Below are 16845 nucleotides of genomic sequence, written 5' to 3' on the forward strand. Positions count from 1 at the left end.
CTGTTTTAGACACTAATGTGGGTGACAGTGTTTTGCTATTGCATCGTCTTTTACCTACTGTGAATATGAAATCATCATAAACTATATTCTAGGGTTTTGTTTTTTCGAGATGGAGATCTCACTATGTTGCCTAGGCTGGATTTTTGATCTCCTGGGCTCAAGTGATCCTTCCACTTCAGCTTCCTGAGTAGCTGAGACTCTGCAAATTCTTACCACTGTGCCCAGCTCATTCTGTTTTTTAAAATTAGAAAGCTTTGATAACCTTTTAGCATAATAGTACCTTCCTTAAGTTACCAACCATTTTGGATTTGGTGGTTAGAAGTGATTAACTTTTTTATTTAAAGCAAATACATATTCATATTACCTGCATTTACTGTAAACCCAATGTGGGGTTCCCTGTCAGGTGTATAAATAATTGTAAGGTTATTCAGTCTTGGAAACCATTTTTTTCAAATGTGATCTTGCTCTTTACACATGGTTGTGAAGTTTGTTTTTTTTTTATCTTTTCTTTTCCCTTTTTTTTTTTTTTTTTTTTAAAGACAGGGTCTTGTTCTGTCACCCAGGCTGGAGTGCAGTAGTCCAATCATAGGTCATTGCAGCCTCCAACTCCTGGGCTCAAACAATCCTCCCGCTTTAGCCTTCTGAGTAGCTAGGATTACTGGTATGTACCACCATACCCAGCTCCCAGCTAATTTTTAAATCTTTTGCAGAATCAGGGTCTCTTTATGTTGCCCAGGCTGGTCTCCAACTCCTGGGCTCAAGCAGTCCTCCTGCCTCCGTCTCCCGAAGTGTTGGGATTACAGGTGTGAGCCACAGTGCCTGGCCATGACGTGTATTTCAAAACTGCTGTGAAGTTGTGCTCGTGACTAGGATGGGTTTCACTGTGAATATCCATTTCCTTCTAGCATAGGTCCCTCCCACTCCAAGCCTTTGGTTGGGCAGTGGTGGAGTCTTTTCCCGTTCATCTCCCGCCTTTTTCTTCCTTGGTCTTCATCCTTTGTAGCAAAGGCAGTGTGACTCCTTGTATCTAGCCACAAGATGAGCGAGTGGGTCCTTCGTCTGGTTCTACACTGTCACAGAGTGAAGACATCTATACTCTCAACCCAGGGACATTTGCAGGAACTCTTCTGTGTATATATTTTAAATAGTTTTGATTTACACGATGTGCAGAAATTTCTGCATGCTGCAAAATTGTTTTACCTAATTTATTTTTACAAGCTAATTGAAGACTTTAAAACATCATGCTAACAGACTGTATGTAATTGGCTGGCCACAAGTTGTGACTAGTGTATTATTTTCGTCTTCCTCACATGGTGTTTCTAAGGTCTTGCTGAAGCCACTGTTCTTTTTATTCATAACACATTGTAAAGTGAATGTTCTAATTAATTATTCTTTAGTACTAAAGTAAGAAACAGTATATTGTGCTAAGTAATAATGTTGATGACCATGCCTTCAGTGATATTTTTGCATTTTAAAAAGGTCAGCTACCATCAACCAAAATAGCTTAGCTTTACATTTTAAAGTTCATTTCATATTACTTAAATTTAAATGAACAAAAAATTATGTGTGTCAAGAGATGATCAGGTTTTTACATGGCTTGTTCGGTCACTCGTGTACCTTATACAGGTGGAGCTTCAAGTCTGTTGTAGCCATTTAGTTTTCACTGAAGACACTGAGGCTCAGAGAAGCCAGTGGGCTGGCCCCAGCCCTTCCTGCAGCCCTTCCGCCCCCACCTTCCTCTTTCCTGCTTCTCTGCTCCACACACCTAAATGGCAGTGCTGCCATACAGTGCCATTAACGTTTTTGTTTTTGTTTTTGTTTTGAGACGGAGCCTCGCTCAGTCGCCCAGGGTGGGGTGCAGTGGCCAGATGTCAGCTCACTGCAAGCTCCGCCTCCTGGGTTCACGCCGTTCTCCTGCCTCAGCCTCCCGTGTAGCTGGGACTACAGGCGCCCGCCACCGCGCCCGGCTAAGTTTTGTATTTTTAGTAGAGACGGGATTTCACCGTGTTAGTCAGGATGGTCTCGATCCCCTGACCTCGTGATCCGCCCATCTCGGCCTCCCAAAGTGCTGGGATTACAGGCGTGAGCCACCGCGCCCGGCCACCATTAACGTTTTTAAAGGGTAAAGCTTACTTTGTAGATGCCATTAATCCCTAAGAAAAAATTTCAAGCTAGTCTCCTTCAAATAAAAATTCGTGACTCGAGTTGTAGAAATCTGGATAAAAATAATTTTGGTAAATGCACATTTTCTTTACGAGGGCTTGTTAAAGAGGAAGTATTGTTATACTATCGTACTCACATTATTTTTACAGATTACCACAAAAAAGTGTTTTGATGGTTTAAGAAGGAAGAAGATACATTTAAAAATTGAATAGTATTAGCCTCGTTGTCTGAATTGCTGAGTAGGACATGTTGATTTGATTTCTTTTTTGCGGGGGAGGGGGGGCGGCAGAGTCTTGCTCTGTTGCCCAGGCTAGAGTGCAGTGGTAGGATCTTGGCTCACTGCAGCCTCCGTCTCCTGGGTTCAAGCGAGTTCCCTGCCTCAGCCTCCCGAATAGCTGGGACTACAGGCATGCACCATCACGGCCAGCTAACTTTTGTATTTTTAGTAGAGACAGAGTTTCACCATGTTGGCCAGGCTGGTCTTGAACTCCTGACCTCAAGTGATCTGCCCACCTTGGCCTCCCAAAGTGCTAGGATTACAGGTGTGAGCCACTGTACCTGGCCAATTTCTTTTTTAAACAAAATATTAAAAATACAGATGATTTTGAGGTAAATTTCTTAATAAAAAGGAATTACCTGCATATCAAATGTTCAGGGTACTTTTTTTGAGTGTTTGTGGATATTTAATACCATGAAAAATGTTCCTGTTTAATTTGAGATGAAAGAATTGTTTTTACTATATTCTTGTGAGTTTATTAGCATGTTTTTGTATACAGAATAATTTAAAGAAGCCATCTAAAATCACATGTATCAATGTATTTTAATACAGTAGATGTTACTCACTTTTATTTTTAATTTATAATGTGACAAATTAGTCATCTTAAAGCTTTAGTTAACTTGTTTTTAGGATGGAGAAGATTTGATGGATGAGAGTGTACTGAAATTCTACACTCAACAATGGGAAGATTATCGATTTTCAAGCAAAGTACTGAATGGAATTTGTGCCTACCTCAATAGACATTGGGTTCGCCGTGAATGTGACGAAGGACGAAAAGGAATATATGAAATCTATTCAGTAAGAGTTTTGTTTTAAATGTGTTTTTTTAAAATGATAAATTGTCTTTTAGTAAGAGAATCTAGGCAAATATTAAGCTTTTTTCAGAGTAGTAAACTAATTTTCATTGTTTTATCAATAAATGTCCCTTAAATATTTTTTAGCAAGAAAGTAGAGGAATGGGTAAATTGGAGTTCTAAAATACAATTTGTCCATTTCTGCATTTGCTTTTTAAAAATTTCTTCTTTAATTACCTGACCCTACCATCACAATTGGCATGGAACTGCCTGAGTTTTCTCACTGAAAGTCCTGAGTCGTGGCAGTCCCAGGCAAATCAGGTGCCATACCTGAGGGCGAGCCCTGAGGATTAGCCCTCCCATGCTTTATAGTCTGGGAAACCCTGCTTCAGGGAGAGGACCCTGAATTAATTACTAAATCACTCTCATTAATATATGTTGCTTCAGTCAGCAAAAGGGGTTTTTTTGTCCATTGGCTTTCAAAGTATGGTCCCATATTTGTCTGTTTTCATAACTTCTGATAAACTGCGTGAGACTGGGTAATTTATAAAGAAAAGTTTAATGGGCTCAACAGTTCCACGTGGCTGGGAAGGCCTCATAATCATGGCAGAAGGCACATCTTACATGGTGGCAGGCAAGACAGAATGAGAGCCAAGCGAAAGCAGAAACCCTTATAAAACCATCATATCTCGTGAGACTTATTCACTACCATGAGAACAGTGTGGGGGAACCACCCCCATGATTCAGCTCTCTCCCACTGAGTGCCTCCCGCAACATGTGGGAATTATGGGAGCTATAGTTCAAGGTGAGATTTGGCTGGGGGCATAGCCAAACCGTATCACGTCCCCAAACCTGCTCTGTCAGCATCACCTGGGGACTTGTTAGAAATGCACATTCTTAGGCCTCATCCTAGACTTAAGGAGAAACTCTGGAGATGGGGCCCAGCAATGTTTTACCAAGCTCTCCAGACAATTCTGATGCATGCTCCAGTTTGAGGACCAGTGTTCTAGAGCAATTAAGGGAGGACTCAGAAGCTCTCCAGACAATTCTGATGCATGCTCCAGTTTGAGAACCAGTGTTCTAGAGCAATTAAGGGAGGACTCAGAACAGTCTGTTCGTGATCAACACAGGCAATGCCCTTTAAAACTAGTTTTGTTAAAATGTCAGATTCTACATAAAGAAGTTAATCACCATATCCAAGAATGTTGCTATAATAGCAATACTTTGTAGCTTCACTTTTGACAAATTTAAAAGAAAAACATAATGCTGGTTGCAGTGGCTCATGCTTGTAATCCTAGCACGTTGGGAGACCGAGACAGGAGACCAGCCTGGGCAGCATAATGAGACGTACAAAAAAATGTATCCAGGCATGGTGAGGCACCTATAGTCCCAGCCACACATGAGGCTGAGGTAGGAGGATCGCTTGAGCCCAGGAGGTGGAGGGTGCAGTTAGCCATGATCGTACCACTGGACAGAGTGAGATCCTGTCTAAAGAAAAAAAAGAAAAGAAAGAAAAGCATAATGTATCCCGGATGCATGACTTGTTTTTATTGTTTGTGTAACTCCAGTTTCTATACCAAAATTGTTAATTGGTTCATAATGATACTTTGCTATGTAGTTAGTCTGGTTCTAACAAAACTTTCTAGGTTTAGTTGTTTGATTTGGGGTTTTTGTGCTTCCCCTTTAACATTTTGTTTATTTTTTTAACTGACAAAAATGTGTACACCATGCCTTTTTGAAATATGTGTGTATTGTGGAATAGCTAATGGGATTTTTTTTCTTTTTCACATATAAATGCTTTCTTGAGACTCCAAAGTTGTTAGTATAGGAATCAGGATGATCTTGGTTCATTTGCTTTTGGAAACCTGCTTGGCCTAAATGTGTACCCTACAGTCACATCACAGACTCCTAAAAATAATTACGGTTTTTAAACTTTTCCTATACTGTTTTCAACAACAGTTAAAGAAAATATAAATAAAGAAGTTGAGCTGACAAATGTCTGTGCTTGGATACCTCTTGAAGTTGTTGACTCTAGAGAGTGGCTTTCTGATTTCGTCATGATAGCAGATTTTGACCAACTTGTAATCTAGAAATTTTGATGAAGTAATTTGAGATTTAGATTATTTCCTACGACTTCAATCTTGGAAAAACATAGTAAAAGTATAGATATTTTGTACTTTTTTTTCTCCAGCTTGCATTGGTGACTTGGAGAGACTGTCTGTTCAGGCCACTGAATAAACAGGTACCTACTGGTGTAAGCGTGTGCGTGTGCGTGTTCCTTTTAAAATCCCTTCACAGTTTCGTTGCTTAGCCTTTGTCTGCTCACTCCTTTGGATTATCCCATCTTACATTGTTTAATGGCTGTGAATGTTTAAGGGATATGTAGTAATATCTATCATATTCTATAACCTGTGTAATATTTTTCTACATCCTTTCTAAAGGTAACAAATGCTGTTTTAAAGCTGATTGAAAAGGAAAGGAATGGTGAAACCATCAATACAAGATTGATTAGTGGAGTTGTACAGTCTTACGGTAAATAATTTCCCTTTAGTTTATTCAAAGTTTCCACATCAAATGGCAATTATGACAATGCTCTAACAGATTTCACTTTAAAATATTTTCATATTATAAAGGACATTGTTAGCATTTACGAAGGTACTTCTCTTTCTTTTTAAGTCAGTGTGACTTTGTTTTTATCCATCATAAAAGCTGTTTGATCCGTGTGCCTTAAGGAAATTTTGATGAAATAGACATTTTAATTATTTTCTTTTCTGGTCTCGTAGTGGATTACTGGACATGTTAGAGTGTGAGCTCAATGATAACCAGAAATCTATATCAGCTTGAAAAATTGAGATTGAGAAACTGATAAAGTAATACAATGTCTTAAAAACTTGGGTAGCATTGTATTTCTTTGCAAATTTAAAATTAGTTATTTTTATTGCCTTTGGAAATATAAAAGTTCTCTAAAGGAACTTCATCATAATTTTGAAGCATACCTGGCCATGGGTCAGAATTACTTGCTTTTTATACATCTTGGATTTTTTTCCTTTTTTATTTTATTGAAAGAGTGTACTTTAATACTAGTGAGTAAGAGTTACTTATGTCCTGCCATTTCACATTTACCTTTTAAACATAACTTAAACTGAATGCTACACCTAAGTATATTCTGTGAAATATAACCAAAAAAATAGGGTAATTGAAATATAGCTCATATTCATTTCTAGTGGAATTGGGGCTGAATGAAGATGATGCATTTGCAAAGGGCCCTACGTTAACAGTGTATAAAGAATCCTTTGAATCTCAATTTTTGGCTGACACAGAGAGATTTTATACCAGAGAGAGTACTGAATTCTTGCAGCAGAACCCAGTTACTGAATATATGAAAAAGGTAAGCTTCAATATAGTACTTTAAGTAGACTTAAGTTAAAGTCATTGCTACTCAAGTGAGTTCTTTTTAGCATATACAGCTTTCTTTACAAGTCATTTGTTGGGCATTGTTTTTCTATAGTGTCTTCATCAGGTGCAAGTGCTTCTCCTAATTCTCCAAGGAGCTTCTGTAAATTAATTTGGTAATCATGACTAAGAGTTCTCCTTGCTGTTCTAAGGATATAACCATAATAGCTACATGACTTTTTTAACTGTTTATCCTAGAATGTGGATTTGTATATAATGGGCATAACAGTCACGTCAATGAGAAAATTTTAAGAAACAAATATTCTTAGATTTGCATACTTGAAGCTTCTCCTTTTTTGCTTCTAAAATACCCCTAAGAATCTGTTACATAGCTTTCAGGATTATATTAGAGGAAAGGTTCCTCTGAAACCAGGATTTAAATTCTAATATGAGAGCATGGCTGTCCTCCCACTTCAACCTCCAGAAGTAATGGGATTAGAGGCATGAGCCGCCACACTCAGCTAATTGTTTTATTTTTGTAGAGATAGGTTGCCCAGGTTGGTCTCAAACTCTTGGGCTCAAGTGATCCTGCCACCTGGGCCTCCCAAATTACTGGGATTACAGATGTGAGTAACCATGGCCCGCTGATAATAAAGATCTAGTAGAATTACTATTCTTTGTTCTCTTTCTTAGAAATACAGATATCCTGGCCGGGCGCGGTGGCTCACGCCTGTAATCCCAGCACTTTGGGAGGCCGAGGCAGGTGGATCACCTGAGGTCAGGAGTTTGAGACCAGCCTGACCAAGGTGGTGAAACCCCGTTTCTACTAAAAATACAAAAAAATTTAGCCGGGCGTGGTGGCGCATGCCTGTAGTCCCAGCTATTCAGGAGGCTGAGGCAGGTGAATCACTTGAACCTGGGAGGCGGAGGTTGTAGTGAGCCGAGATTGTGCCACTGCCCTCCAGCCTGGATGACAGAGTGAGACTCCGTCTCAAAAAAAAAAAAGAAATACAGACATCCTGGATTTAGACTCTAAGGAATGACATAGGTCTGGAGTCAGCAAACTTATCTTGTAAAGGGCTACATAGGAAATACTTTCGGCTTTCTGAGCTATGTGATCTCTTTTGCAGCTGTTCAACTCTGCCATTGCAGCACAAAGCAGCCAGTGGGATATGTACACCAATGAGTGTGGCCGGGTTCCAATAAAGCTTTATTTACAGAAAAAGGCAGGCAGGCCGAATTTGGCCTATGGGCTACGGTTTGCTGACCCTTGACCTAGCTGTACTAGGACAGTGGTCCCCAACCCTTTTGGCATCACGGACGGCGGTGGGGGGAAGAAGGGGGATGGTTTGCGGATGAAACTGTTCCATCTCAGATCAAAGGAGCACACAACGTAGATCCCTCACATGCGTAGTTCACAACAGGGTTCGAGCTCCTATGAGAATCTAATGCTGCCCTGATCTGACGGGAGGCAGAGCTCAGGTGGTAATACTCACTCATCTGCTGGTCACCTCCTGTGGTGCGGCCCAGTTCTTAACAGGCCACAGAGCCATACTGGCCCCCAGCCCAGCATTTGAGGACCCTTATACTAGGAGATCTCCAGGAGTCTGGATCTTTGCAAGCCTGACACCTGCTTGCCCTTTATTCCCTGTTCACTTGGAGCATGAATGGACTGCGGAATCTCTTTTCCATAAACTGAGATAGAAAGTCAATTAAAAGCAACAGCTCCGCTCTAACCTCATAGAGAAAGTTCTGTCTGGTTTGTTTGTGTTGACCTGAATGTGTTTTCCTATAGGAGATAGTGGTTATAAATGGGCTTAGAAGTTTGAAGTTGAAAGTCCTTGACAAATTTCTGCTATCTCAAAGTTTAACAAAAATGGAACTATTCAGAGTGTTATACTGGGAATATTAATAGTTCCTTGTGTATAATGGTGGGCTAAACTGACTTTTGTATGCTGATCTGGAACCTAACCAGCTCACCCAGAGTTTCAAACAACTGCCTAACAAATGAACTTTTGAAACATAATCTGTTTTGAATGTTAGCATTGCCTGTAATTTCATTGTTTAATATGACAGTGTTGTATTCCTAAACACTTCTCTTATTAAACTCTGCTGTATGTGGTGATTCTTTTAAAACGATGTCCCTAAAGACCTCTTATCCAGATGCACATCCATGACAGTGGTGCGAACCTGTTCTTTTTATGGGTTTATTAGAGGATTGTGGTCATCTCCTTTGTCCACACTGATGAAGTAGTAGTGCTCTAGGGCAAGGAAACCAGTGTTTTAGGCTAGAACTACGGAAGCAGTCCCAGAACAGGTAAATCTGTTTTGAAAACCAGGCCTGACACCAAAGACAGTTGAGGAGCAAGGATTTCCAATGGCCTGGATGCGTCCAATCCAGCATGAGCCCTGCCTTCAAGGAAGCAGTGTGCTTCCTACATCCTGGTTCCCATACAGGGGATTCATTTCTAGAGGAGTTAAAGGTTTGGCCCAAATCCACCTGGATCACACCAAACACGACTTCCATCACATTCTGAAAGTTGATAATGCAGAGAGTCTATAAGCGTAAGATTGGAATTTGACCATGTAATTCTGCTCTCATCCTATAGCCTTGCATCTCAAACTGTGCTATGAGTCTAGTTTTAAATCCCCACCCTACCATTTATTAAGGGGATAACCTTAATGCTTCTGTTCCTCAATTTCCTTATCTGTAAAATGTGAATAATAATAGGTAATAATGCGGATTAAGTGAGCTTTAGTATTTACATATTTTAACATGAGGTATTTATTTGTTAAAAGGTGCTTAGAATGGTGTGTGGCAAAGAGCAAGGCTAATGTATTTGGTATTACAAATATATATCCCACAAAACCTCCAGTGTATGCCTGGGAGGATGCAAAACCACAGGATAAAGGGTGGCAAATCTTACTTAATAACTTAGGGAGCAATTATGTTTACATTACAGCAAACATTCTATCAGGAAATAGAACAACATTGAGATAAAACGTGACCCTTCAAGAAATACTCTGCAAATTCTAGCCAGTTGAGAGCAGTTCAGATTCCCTGGGTTTGTGTTCACTTTTCTCTATTAGGAGTGTTTTAGAGGAAACATCTGGAATATTTGGCTTGTCTTTCCAAGGATGGCTTTGAAGAGTGAACCATGTTAGTGTTTCTGAAAGATTTGACTGTCTCATACAATTGAGACTGATCTGAGCTACAGAATCTCTGTATGACTAAGATTTCTAATGTCAATTTTTAAAAACTTAAAAAAAATACCATACTTCATTAATGTGCTTATCTTTTTTGGGTTTTATTTTCCTTTTGTTTTTACTGAGAACAAATCCTCGTTGAATTAATAAAGACCATCTTTAATTACGTATTTTATTTAGTCATTTGAATTTGACCTCGGCGTTCTAATACAACAGCCTGCCAAGTGCAGTGATGAGCAGGAGCCTCTTTGACTTGGAATCAATAGAGCACCTAAATGACTGTCCTTTCTGAAAGCTGATGACAATACCTACAGCCTTGGTTTCCTTGCCAATATATAAAATAAGCTAGTGTGGAGGCCCCTCGGCCATGAATGTTTCTGTAATCACCTAGGTACCTGTTCACTCTTCCTGCCCCTCAGCCCCTGCAGGAAGGGTCTGTAGACTAAGAGGCGGAAAGCTTTGCCTCTCAGAGGATGAATCAGCAATGGCATCAAAGCCTGATCTTTCATCTGGGAAGGGGTAAAAGTATGTTTTGCTGCCTGAGATGATTATGTTCTTCCAAGAAAGAGTTTTAACTTAAAACAGAAAAAGTGGTGCTGTTTGGTTTGCATGTTCTATATTCCACCAGCTTTAGGTTCTTGAGTTATCAGTGTTAGTGGAACATTAGATATGAAGCAGCATTTATTGTTTTAAAATAGCTTTATAATCAGAAAAACAAAATTACACATTAACTGTAGACTTTTTGGAAAATATAAATAACATAAACCTACAAGCCTGGGGCACTGTTGCTAATTATATAAACCACATTGGAATCATGGTATAGGTTTTTTGTGTCTTGTTCACTAATGATTTGTTATTAGTAGTTGGTGTTTGTTTTAGTGGGTAATGATATTTCATTAACTGAACATACAATAACTCTGATTGGAAATGCAATAACTTCAAGCTTTTTTCTATTGTTGCCTTCCTCATGTTTGTATTTGGAGGTACTCACTGCTTTGCTGGAGATCATTATATATTAAGAATATTGACCTTTTGATACATACTACAGATATTTTCCAAGTTTATTTTTCACATTTAGCTATTTAGAATGTGTAATAAGGTTCTGACTTAGGTGGTTTAAACAATTGTCCCATTATTATTAGTTCTTGATAGTACAAGTCCCACCCAATCATTTTTTCATTTTATGTTTTCTTGGCTCTTATTGATTCATTACCAGTTGAATTTTTCCAGATTTCTCCAAAATTATACTGAATTTGAAAATCTGGGCAAGGCACAGTAGCTGGACAGCCTATAATCCCAGAACTTTGGGAAGCCAAGGCAGGAGAATCGCTTGAAGCCAGGAGTTTGAGTCCAGCCTGAGCAACATAGTGAGACCTTGTCTCTAGAAAAAATTAAAAAGTTAGCCGGGTGTGGCAGCATGCACCTGTAGTCCCAGCTACAGAGGAGACTGAGGCAGGAGGATCACTTGAGCCCAGGAGTTTGAAGCTGCAGTGAGCTGTGATTGTGCCACTACACTCCAGCCTGGGAGACAGGGCCAAGATCCTGTCTCTGAAAATAATATATTTTTTTAAAAAAATCATTTTGGGGAGTATTGGCATTTTTATAATTCAAAATATAATTCTCTTTATTCAGATCACCTGAATAATTTATTGAAATTTCTTCCTTGCTTTGATAATTTAGTAGTTTCTCTTTAAATTTTTGAAAAGTCTGATTTCTGATGATGATTTCCATGTAATCACTTCAGGGCTTATATTTGTGTGACTCTTGGCTTCAAGTAGTTTTTAATCTAAAGTAGCACATCTTAGTATCTGCACAGAAGATGCATTCATTTCTTAGAGTGGCAGAGACATTACCTCAAAAAGATGAAATACCACTGTCTGAGGGTTCAAATGGATGTAAAGACATTTGAACTGTTAATAGTGATGATGTTGTTAGGGCACTTAAAAAGGAAATTTGGAATGGAAATACATATTGCAGAGAAAATGGCAGACATCAGTGGCTGTTTAAATATGGTTGTTTACTGTAAAATCAAAGAACTTTCTCCTTTTTCTTTCTTTCTGTTTTTTGAGAGACAGAGTCTTGCTCTGTTGCCCAGGCTGAAATGCAGCAGCACGATCATAGCTCACTATATCCTTTAACTCCTAGGCTCAAGCCGTCCTCCTGCTTCAGCCTCCTGAGTAGCTAGGAAGGACTACAGGTGCATGCCACACCTAGCTAATTTTTTTTTTTTTAGAGACAGGGTCACACTGTGTTGCCCAGGCTGATCTCAAAATCCTGGCCTCAAGCAATCCTCCTGCCTCAGCTACCCAAAATGCTGGGATTTCAGGTGTGAGCCATCATGCCCAGCCCTCCCTCATTTTCTTAATCGTAGTTTATTAGAGCTGGCATGTGAATTTAATTTGCCATTATTCAATTTCCTTTAATTTACATATTAAAGAATTGTAACAGTTCTTTACAATGAATCAAAACCATTCACTTGAATTAATTTTCTGCAGGCAGAGGCTCGTCTGCTTGAGGAACAACGAAGAGTTCAGGTTTACCTTCATGAAAGCACACAAGATGAATTAGCAAGGAAATGTGAACAAGTCCTCATCGAAAAACACTTGGAAATTTTCCACACAGAATTTCAGAATTTATTGGATGCTGACAAAAATGAAGGTGAGCCACAAGACTCATAAAACGTAGGTATTTATTATTATCTGCTGTTTTGATATTGCTTGAGATTCTAGACTCTCAAGTCAATGGTGTTACTTGCCCATGTCAGTCATTTTTAAAAAGATGCATGTGTTTGTACATCGTTATGTAGCGATTTCAGACTTCTGCAGAGCATTTTGGTTTGACTTGAGGGAAGAGTGTATTTAGAGTATGACTTGCTGCATACACTTTAGCATTAAATGATGCTACACTAAGTTTTTTCTTGACTGTTCTTCTTTTGAAAATTCTCTAAAATGAGGAGACCGTCATCTTATATTTCCCTTAACCACTCCCATGTTTTACCTGGGGCATGTTAGGAGCTCAATAAAGGGTTGAAGTTTGGGTTTTTCTTCTGTGGTCCTCACAAAGTAACCATATGCTATATACATGTCTTAAATGAAGAATTTGGGAGACCTTTTCTTAACTCATTTGTTTTTATAGTTGAGATAGAAATCCATATTCTCCTTAAATACATTCATTATTTTTAAACAAATATTCGAGTGCCTGTTATGTGTCAGGCATAAATACTATTTCAATCTTGAGAATTTTAGGAAGCATTAGAGTTGTTTCTGATATATATATATATATTTTTTTTTTTTTTGCTTATTCTTATGTTAGTGGTTTCTCATAGTAAGGAGGAAAATAAACTTACAATAACATAATTTCATTGTTACTTTTAGCAAAATGTACATATTCCAAATAGAGAATATTTGGTTATAATTAAATGCTATTTGTTATTAAAGTCTAAAAACATGGTTATTGCAGAGTATTTTTCATCTCAGTATAAATACATAATTAGTAGAGTGGATAGGCAAAGTTTGTTTCAGTGCATAAAAGGGGTTTCTTCCTCTTTCAGATTTGGGACGCATGTATAATCTTGTATCTAGAATCCAGGATGGCCTAGGAGAATTGAAAAAACTGTTGGAGACACACATTCATAATCAGGGTCTTGCAGCCATTGAAAAGTGTGGAGAAGCCGCTTTAAATGTAAGTAAGATTTCACTGAAAATCAGTCACGCTGATTATTTCCACATGTGAACTGCAAGCATGTGTTATGCATCTCTACTTCCAAATCTAAGTGGTAACATTTTCATTAGAACTCTGAGAACCTTGCTTTGGCTTTATTTTTTTTCTTTGAGGCGGAGTCTCGCTCTGTCGCCCAGGCTGGAGTGCAGTGGCGCCGTCTCGGCTCACTGCAAGCTTGGCCTCCTGGGTTCATGCCATTCTCCTGCCTCAGCCTCCCCAGTAGCTGGGACTATAGTCGCCCACCACCATGCCTGGATAATTTTTGTTTTTTTAGTAGAGACGGGGTTTCACCATGTTGGCCAGGCTGGTCTCGAACTGCAGACCTCAGGTGATTTGCCCGCCTTGGCCTCCCAAAGTGCTGGGATTACAGGCCTGAATCATTACACCTGGCCGAGAAGAAAAGCTTCTAAAACACATTGGTTCTTACATCTGAATGCAGAAAGCTTCTCTTGTTTTGACTTTATTGTGCATAATGATTAATTATTTTTGATAACATTATCAAAAATCGTGTTTTTTTAATCCTTCCTTTTCTGCTCTCTTTGGAAGGCTTCTTTTCCATGTTTAATATTGGAGTTGCTGCTGGCACTCAGTCGCCTCTAGGAATTATTAAAGGGTTGAGTATAAAGCTTTCCTTTAGGGTTTTAAAAACAATTTTATGCTGACAATATGGGAGGGAACTGGCTTAGCCGTGGATTTTGTGAAAAAGATCTCTAGGTTTTAGTAAAAACTTCAGTATGGAGTCCTCAGTGTCGGCACATACAGTGTCTTTACCGTGTGGGGATTCCAGAGCCTGGCCAGGCTGCCTGCACTCGGATCTCAGCTCCACCATCGACGGCTGTCTGACCCTTGGCGAGTTACTTCTGTCCCTGTCATTTCATTTTATTTTTATTTTTTTTAAATAGAGTGATAATGCCTCTCTCATAGGATATTTGTGAGTAAATAAAACATGTAAAGTGCTTAAATCAGGGCACTAATTGCTCAGCAGTGATGACTGCTACATGTTCTTATGAGTACACGCAATTTTTTTAATTTAAAAAACTCATTTAAAAATTACCCTTCAGTTTTTATGACTTTATTTCCAAGCTAAATATTCCTTTAAAGGGCCTGATTCACACACACACACACCCCCCTCACCCCCTGTGATTCAAAAGGGGCCAATTTGGTGAAGACATTTTTTCAGTAATAGAAGATGCCTTCCCAGTTGTTGATTCAGAACTCAATTTACCTATATGGGCAGCAGAGCCAAGTAAATTACTTGACTTTCCTTGAAATGAATTAAGTGGGAAGTCTGTTATTTCATCAGATAGATTAACGAAGCAGTTTTTGTTTTTTTCATGTAAATTGCTATATACTAGGTATGAGATTGGCCTTAGGGAACTCGTGTTCTATGTAAATATAGTTAGATTTAAAATAAACATGATAGCTGGGTGTAGTGGTGTGTACCTATAGTCCCAGCTACTCAGAAGCCTGAGGCAGGAGGGTCACTTGAGCCCAGGGGTTCGGGACCAGCCAGGGCAATGTAGTGAGACCCTGTCTCCTTTAAAAGGAAGAAAGGAAAAAAAAATAGGCATTATATATTACGTTTTCAGTTTTATAGGAAAGATGGGATATTAATTCTAATGTTCATCTTTTCCAAACCAAAGTAAGGTTCTAAATTGGAGAAGTAATCAACTATGATTCTTATGTCCCATTGTTTTCTTTCTTGGATACAATCAGCTGCCTGATATTCTGGGCACTGAATAAATGCTGTCCGATTGACTTTGTCAGTGGGAGTCTTGAATCTGACATTTACCTAACTCAACCAGTTAAAGCAAAAGTATATACCTTCTATGTAAAATCATTTCTCTATTTGAGGAAGCTTCATCTGTCAGCAATGACAACACAAATAAACTGTCTTTACCAGCAGTTACATTTTATGAGAAATCAAGCTTTTAAACAATGCTTGTACTACTTAAATCTAAGCCACTTATTAACCTGAATTTAAGAACCAAAACAAGATTTTCCCCCATGAAGAAGAGTTATAGCTCAGTAAACCCATGATGCATCCACCTTCACTTGCAAAAGTCATATATTAGTTTTTTTAGTAAGTTACTGATTCTATTTATTGTTTACATAAGAACTGTTTCTACACTGAACTCATGAAACTCTGGGTTTTTTAATCGTTGTGCTTATGAAGTAAAATGTTCAGGAAAGCAAATACTTTTCCAATTTTCTGCAAAAGGAGTGTTTCCTGAAATCCACTTTTATTCTTATTTGCAAACTTGCCATTGGCTCCTCCTGTTGGAATGTTGTCTGACTGGTGTGTGGGTTCCTCGTGCCCTTCCCTGCTCTGGGCTCACGCTTGCTACCTCCATTCTCCATCTCTGGGAAAGCCCACAGAATTGAAGCTCAGAGGGAGCGTGGGTGCCTAGGCCATAGCCTGGCACACAGTAGGTGCTTGATTACTTATTGTAAGAAAGAAACACAGCTGCTAAAAAACAAATACTTTTAAATAGGTTTTAGTTTTTATCATTTATGCGGTAAATGCAGAAGACAGATTATAACCCAAACCATAATTATTTTCAAAAACCCACTGATTATGAAAAATCAGGAGAAAAATAGGTTAGTAAAAGTTAGAATTATTGTACATGATTTTAAGTGGGATTTAATTACCTTGAGAACACAATTTTTAAAGTTTAAAAATTTTTGCCTAATTAAGTTGAATCATAGTGTACGAAAATCATTTGTAATTAGCATATTAAATGCCATAGAAGGCACTACGTAAGCGATTTTTTTAAGTGCAAAAAAGTGTAATATCAGTCCTGTGTCTTTCTCTGGACTAGAACACTATATATGTTACACTGAAGCTGTTATTGATGAAATAAACTCCTTTGAGAGGCCAAAAACAGTTTCTTATCTGGCTAGTCCTTTTATACCACTAATTTGGTTAGAAAACCGGTTTTACTGCTAATATCTGGCCTAGACTGAAATTCTTAGAGGTTTCCAGTTTATCATGTAAATCAAATATTTTTTGTGTTCGATGTTTTAGAACCTACTTATGAATTTTTCTTAAGGCATTTTGTTTTTTTCCTAGTTAAAACCAATTTAAAAATTAAAGGCTATTTCTGGAAAACTGGCTCAAAGGGAATTTCCCTCATGGCATCTCCCTCTCGCCACCTAAAAGCTGGCAGCCCTCAGTGAAGTGAAACTGAAGGGAGAGCCCTCCCAACCTGGGCGTCGGCGGGCGGGGACTGTCCATCAGGATTCTGCTTTGTTTGGAAGCGTTCTCTCCAGTCTTCAGAGAGCCTCATG

General features: G+C 38.7%; 1 protein-coding gene across 12 annotated transcripts in view; it reads left to right on the forward strand.

Moving 5' to 3' along the window:
• Positions 1-16845, forward strand: part of CUL1 (cullin 1) — a 104235-nt gene that overhangs the window by 56694 nt on the left and 30696 nt on the right. For 6 of the 12 annotated variants that reach the window (XM_005551084.4, XM_015448218.3, XM_005551082.4 and 3 more), the window contains exons 4-9: positions 3071-3238; positions 5426-5476; positions 5676-5766; positions 6459-6622; positions 12330-12492; positions 13385-13515. In XM_005551084.4, coding sequence (XP_005551141.1) covers positions 3071-3238; positions 5426-5476; positions 5676-5766; positions 6459-6622; positions 12330-12492; positions 13385-13515 — 768 coding nt within the window. The remainder of the gene's footprint in view (positions 1-3070; positions 3239-5425; positions 5477-5675; positions 5767-6458; positions 6623-12329; positions 12493-13384; positions 13516-16845) is intronic. The other 6 variants (XM_074036231.1, XM_074036232.1, XM_065542722.1 and 3 more) reach the window with 3 other exon arrangements.

Source organism: Macaca fascicularis, chromosome 3, assembly GCF_037993035.2.
Source record: "Macaca fascicularis isolate 582-1 chromosome 3, T2T-MFA8v1.1".
Taxonomy (NCBI): domain Eukaryota; kingdom Metazoa; phylum Chordata; class Mammalia; order Primates; family Cercopithecidae; genus Macaca; species Macaca fascicularis.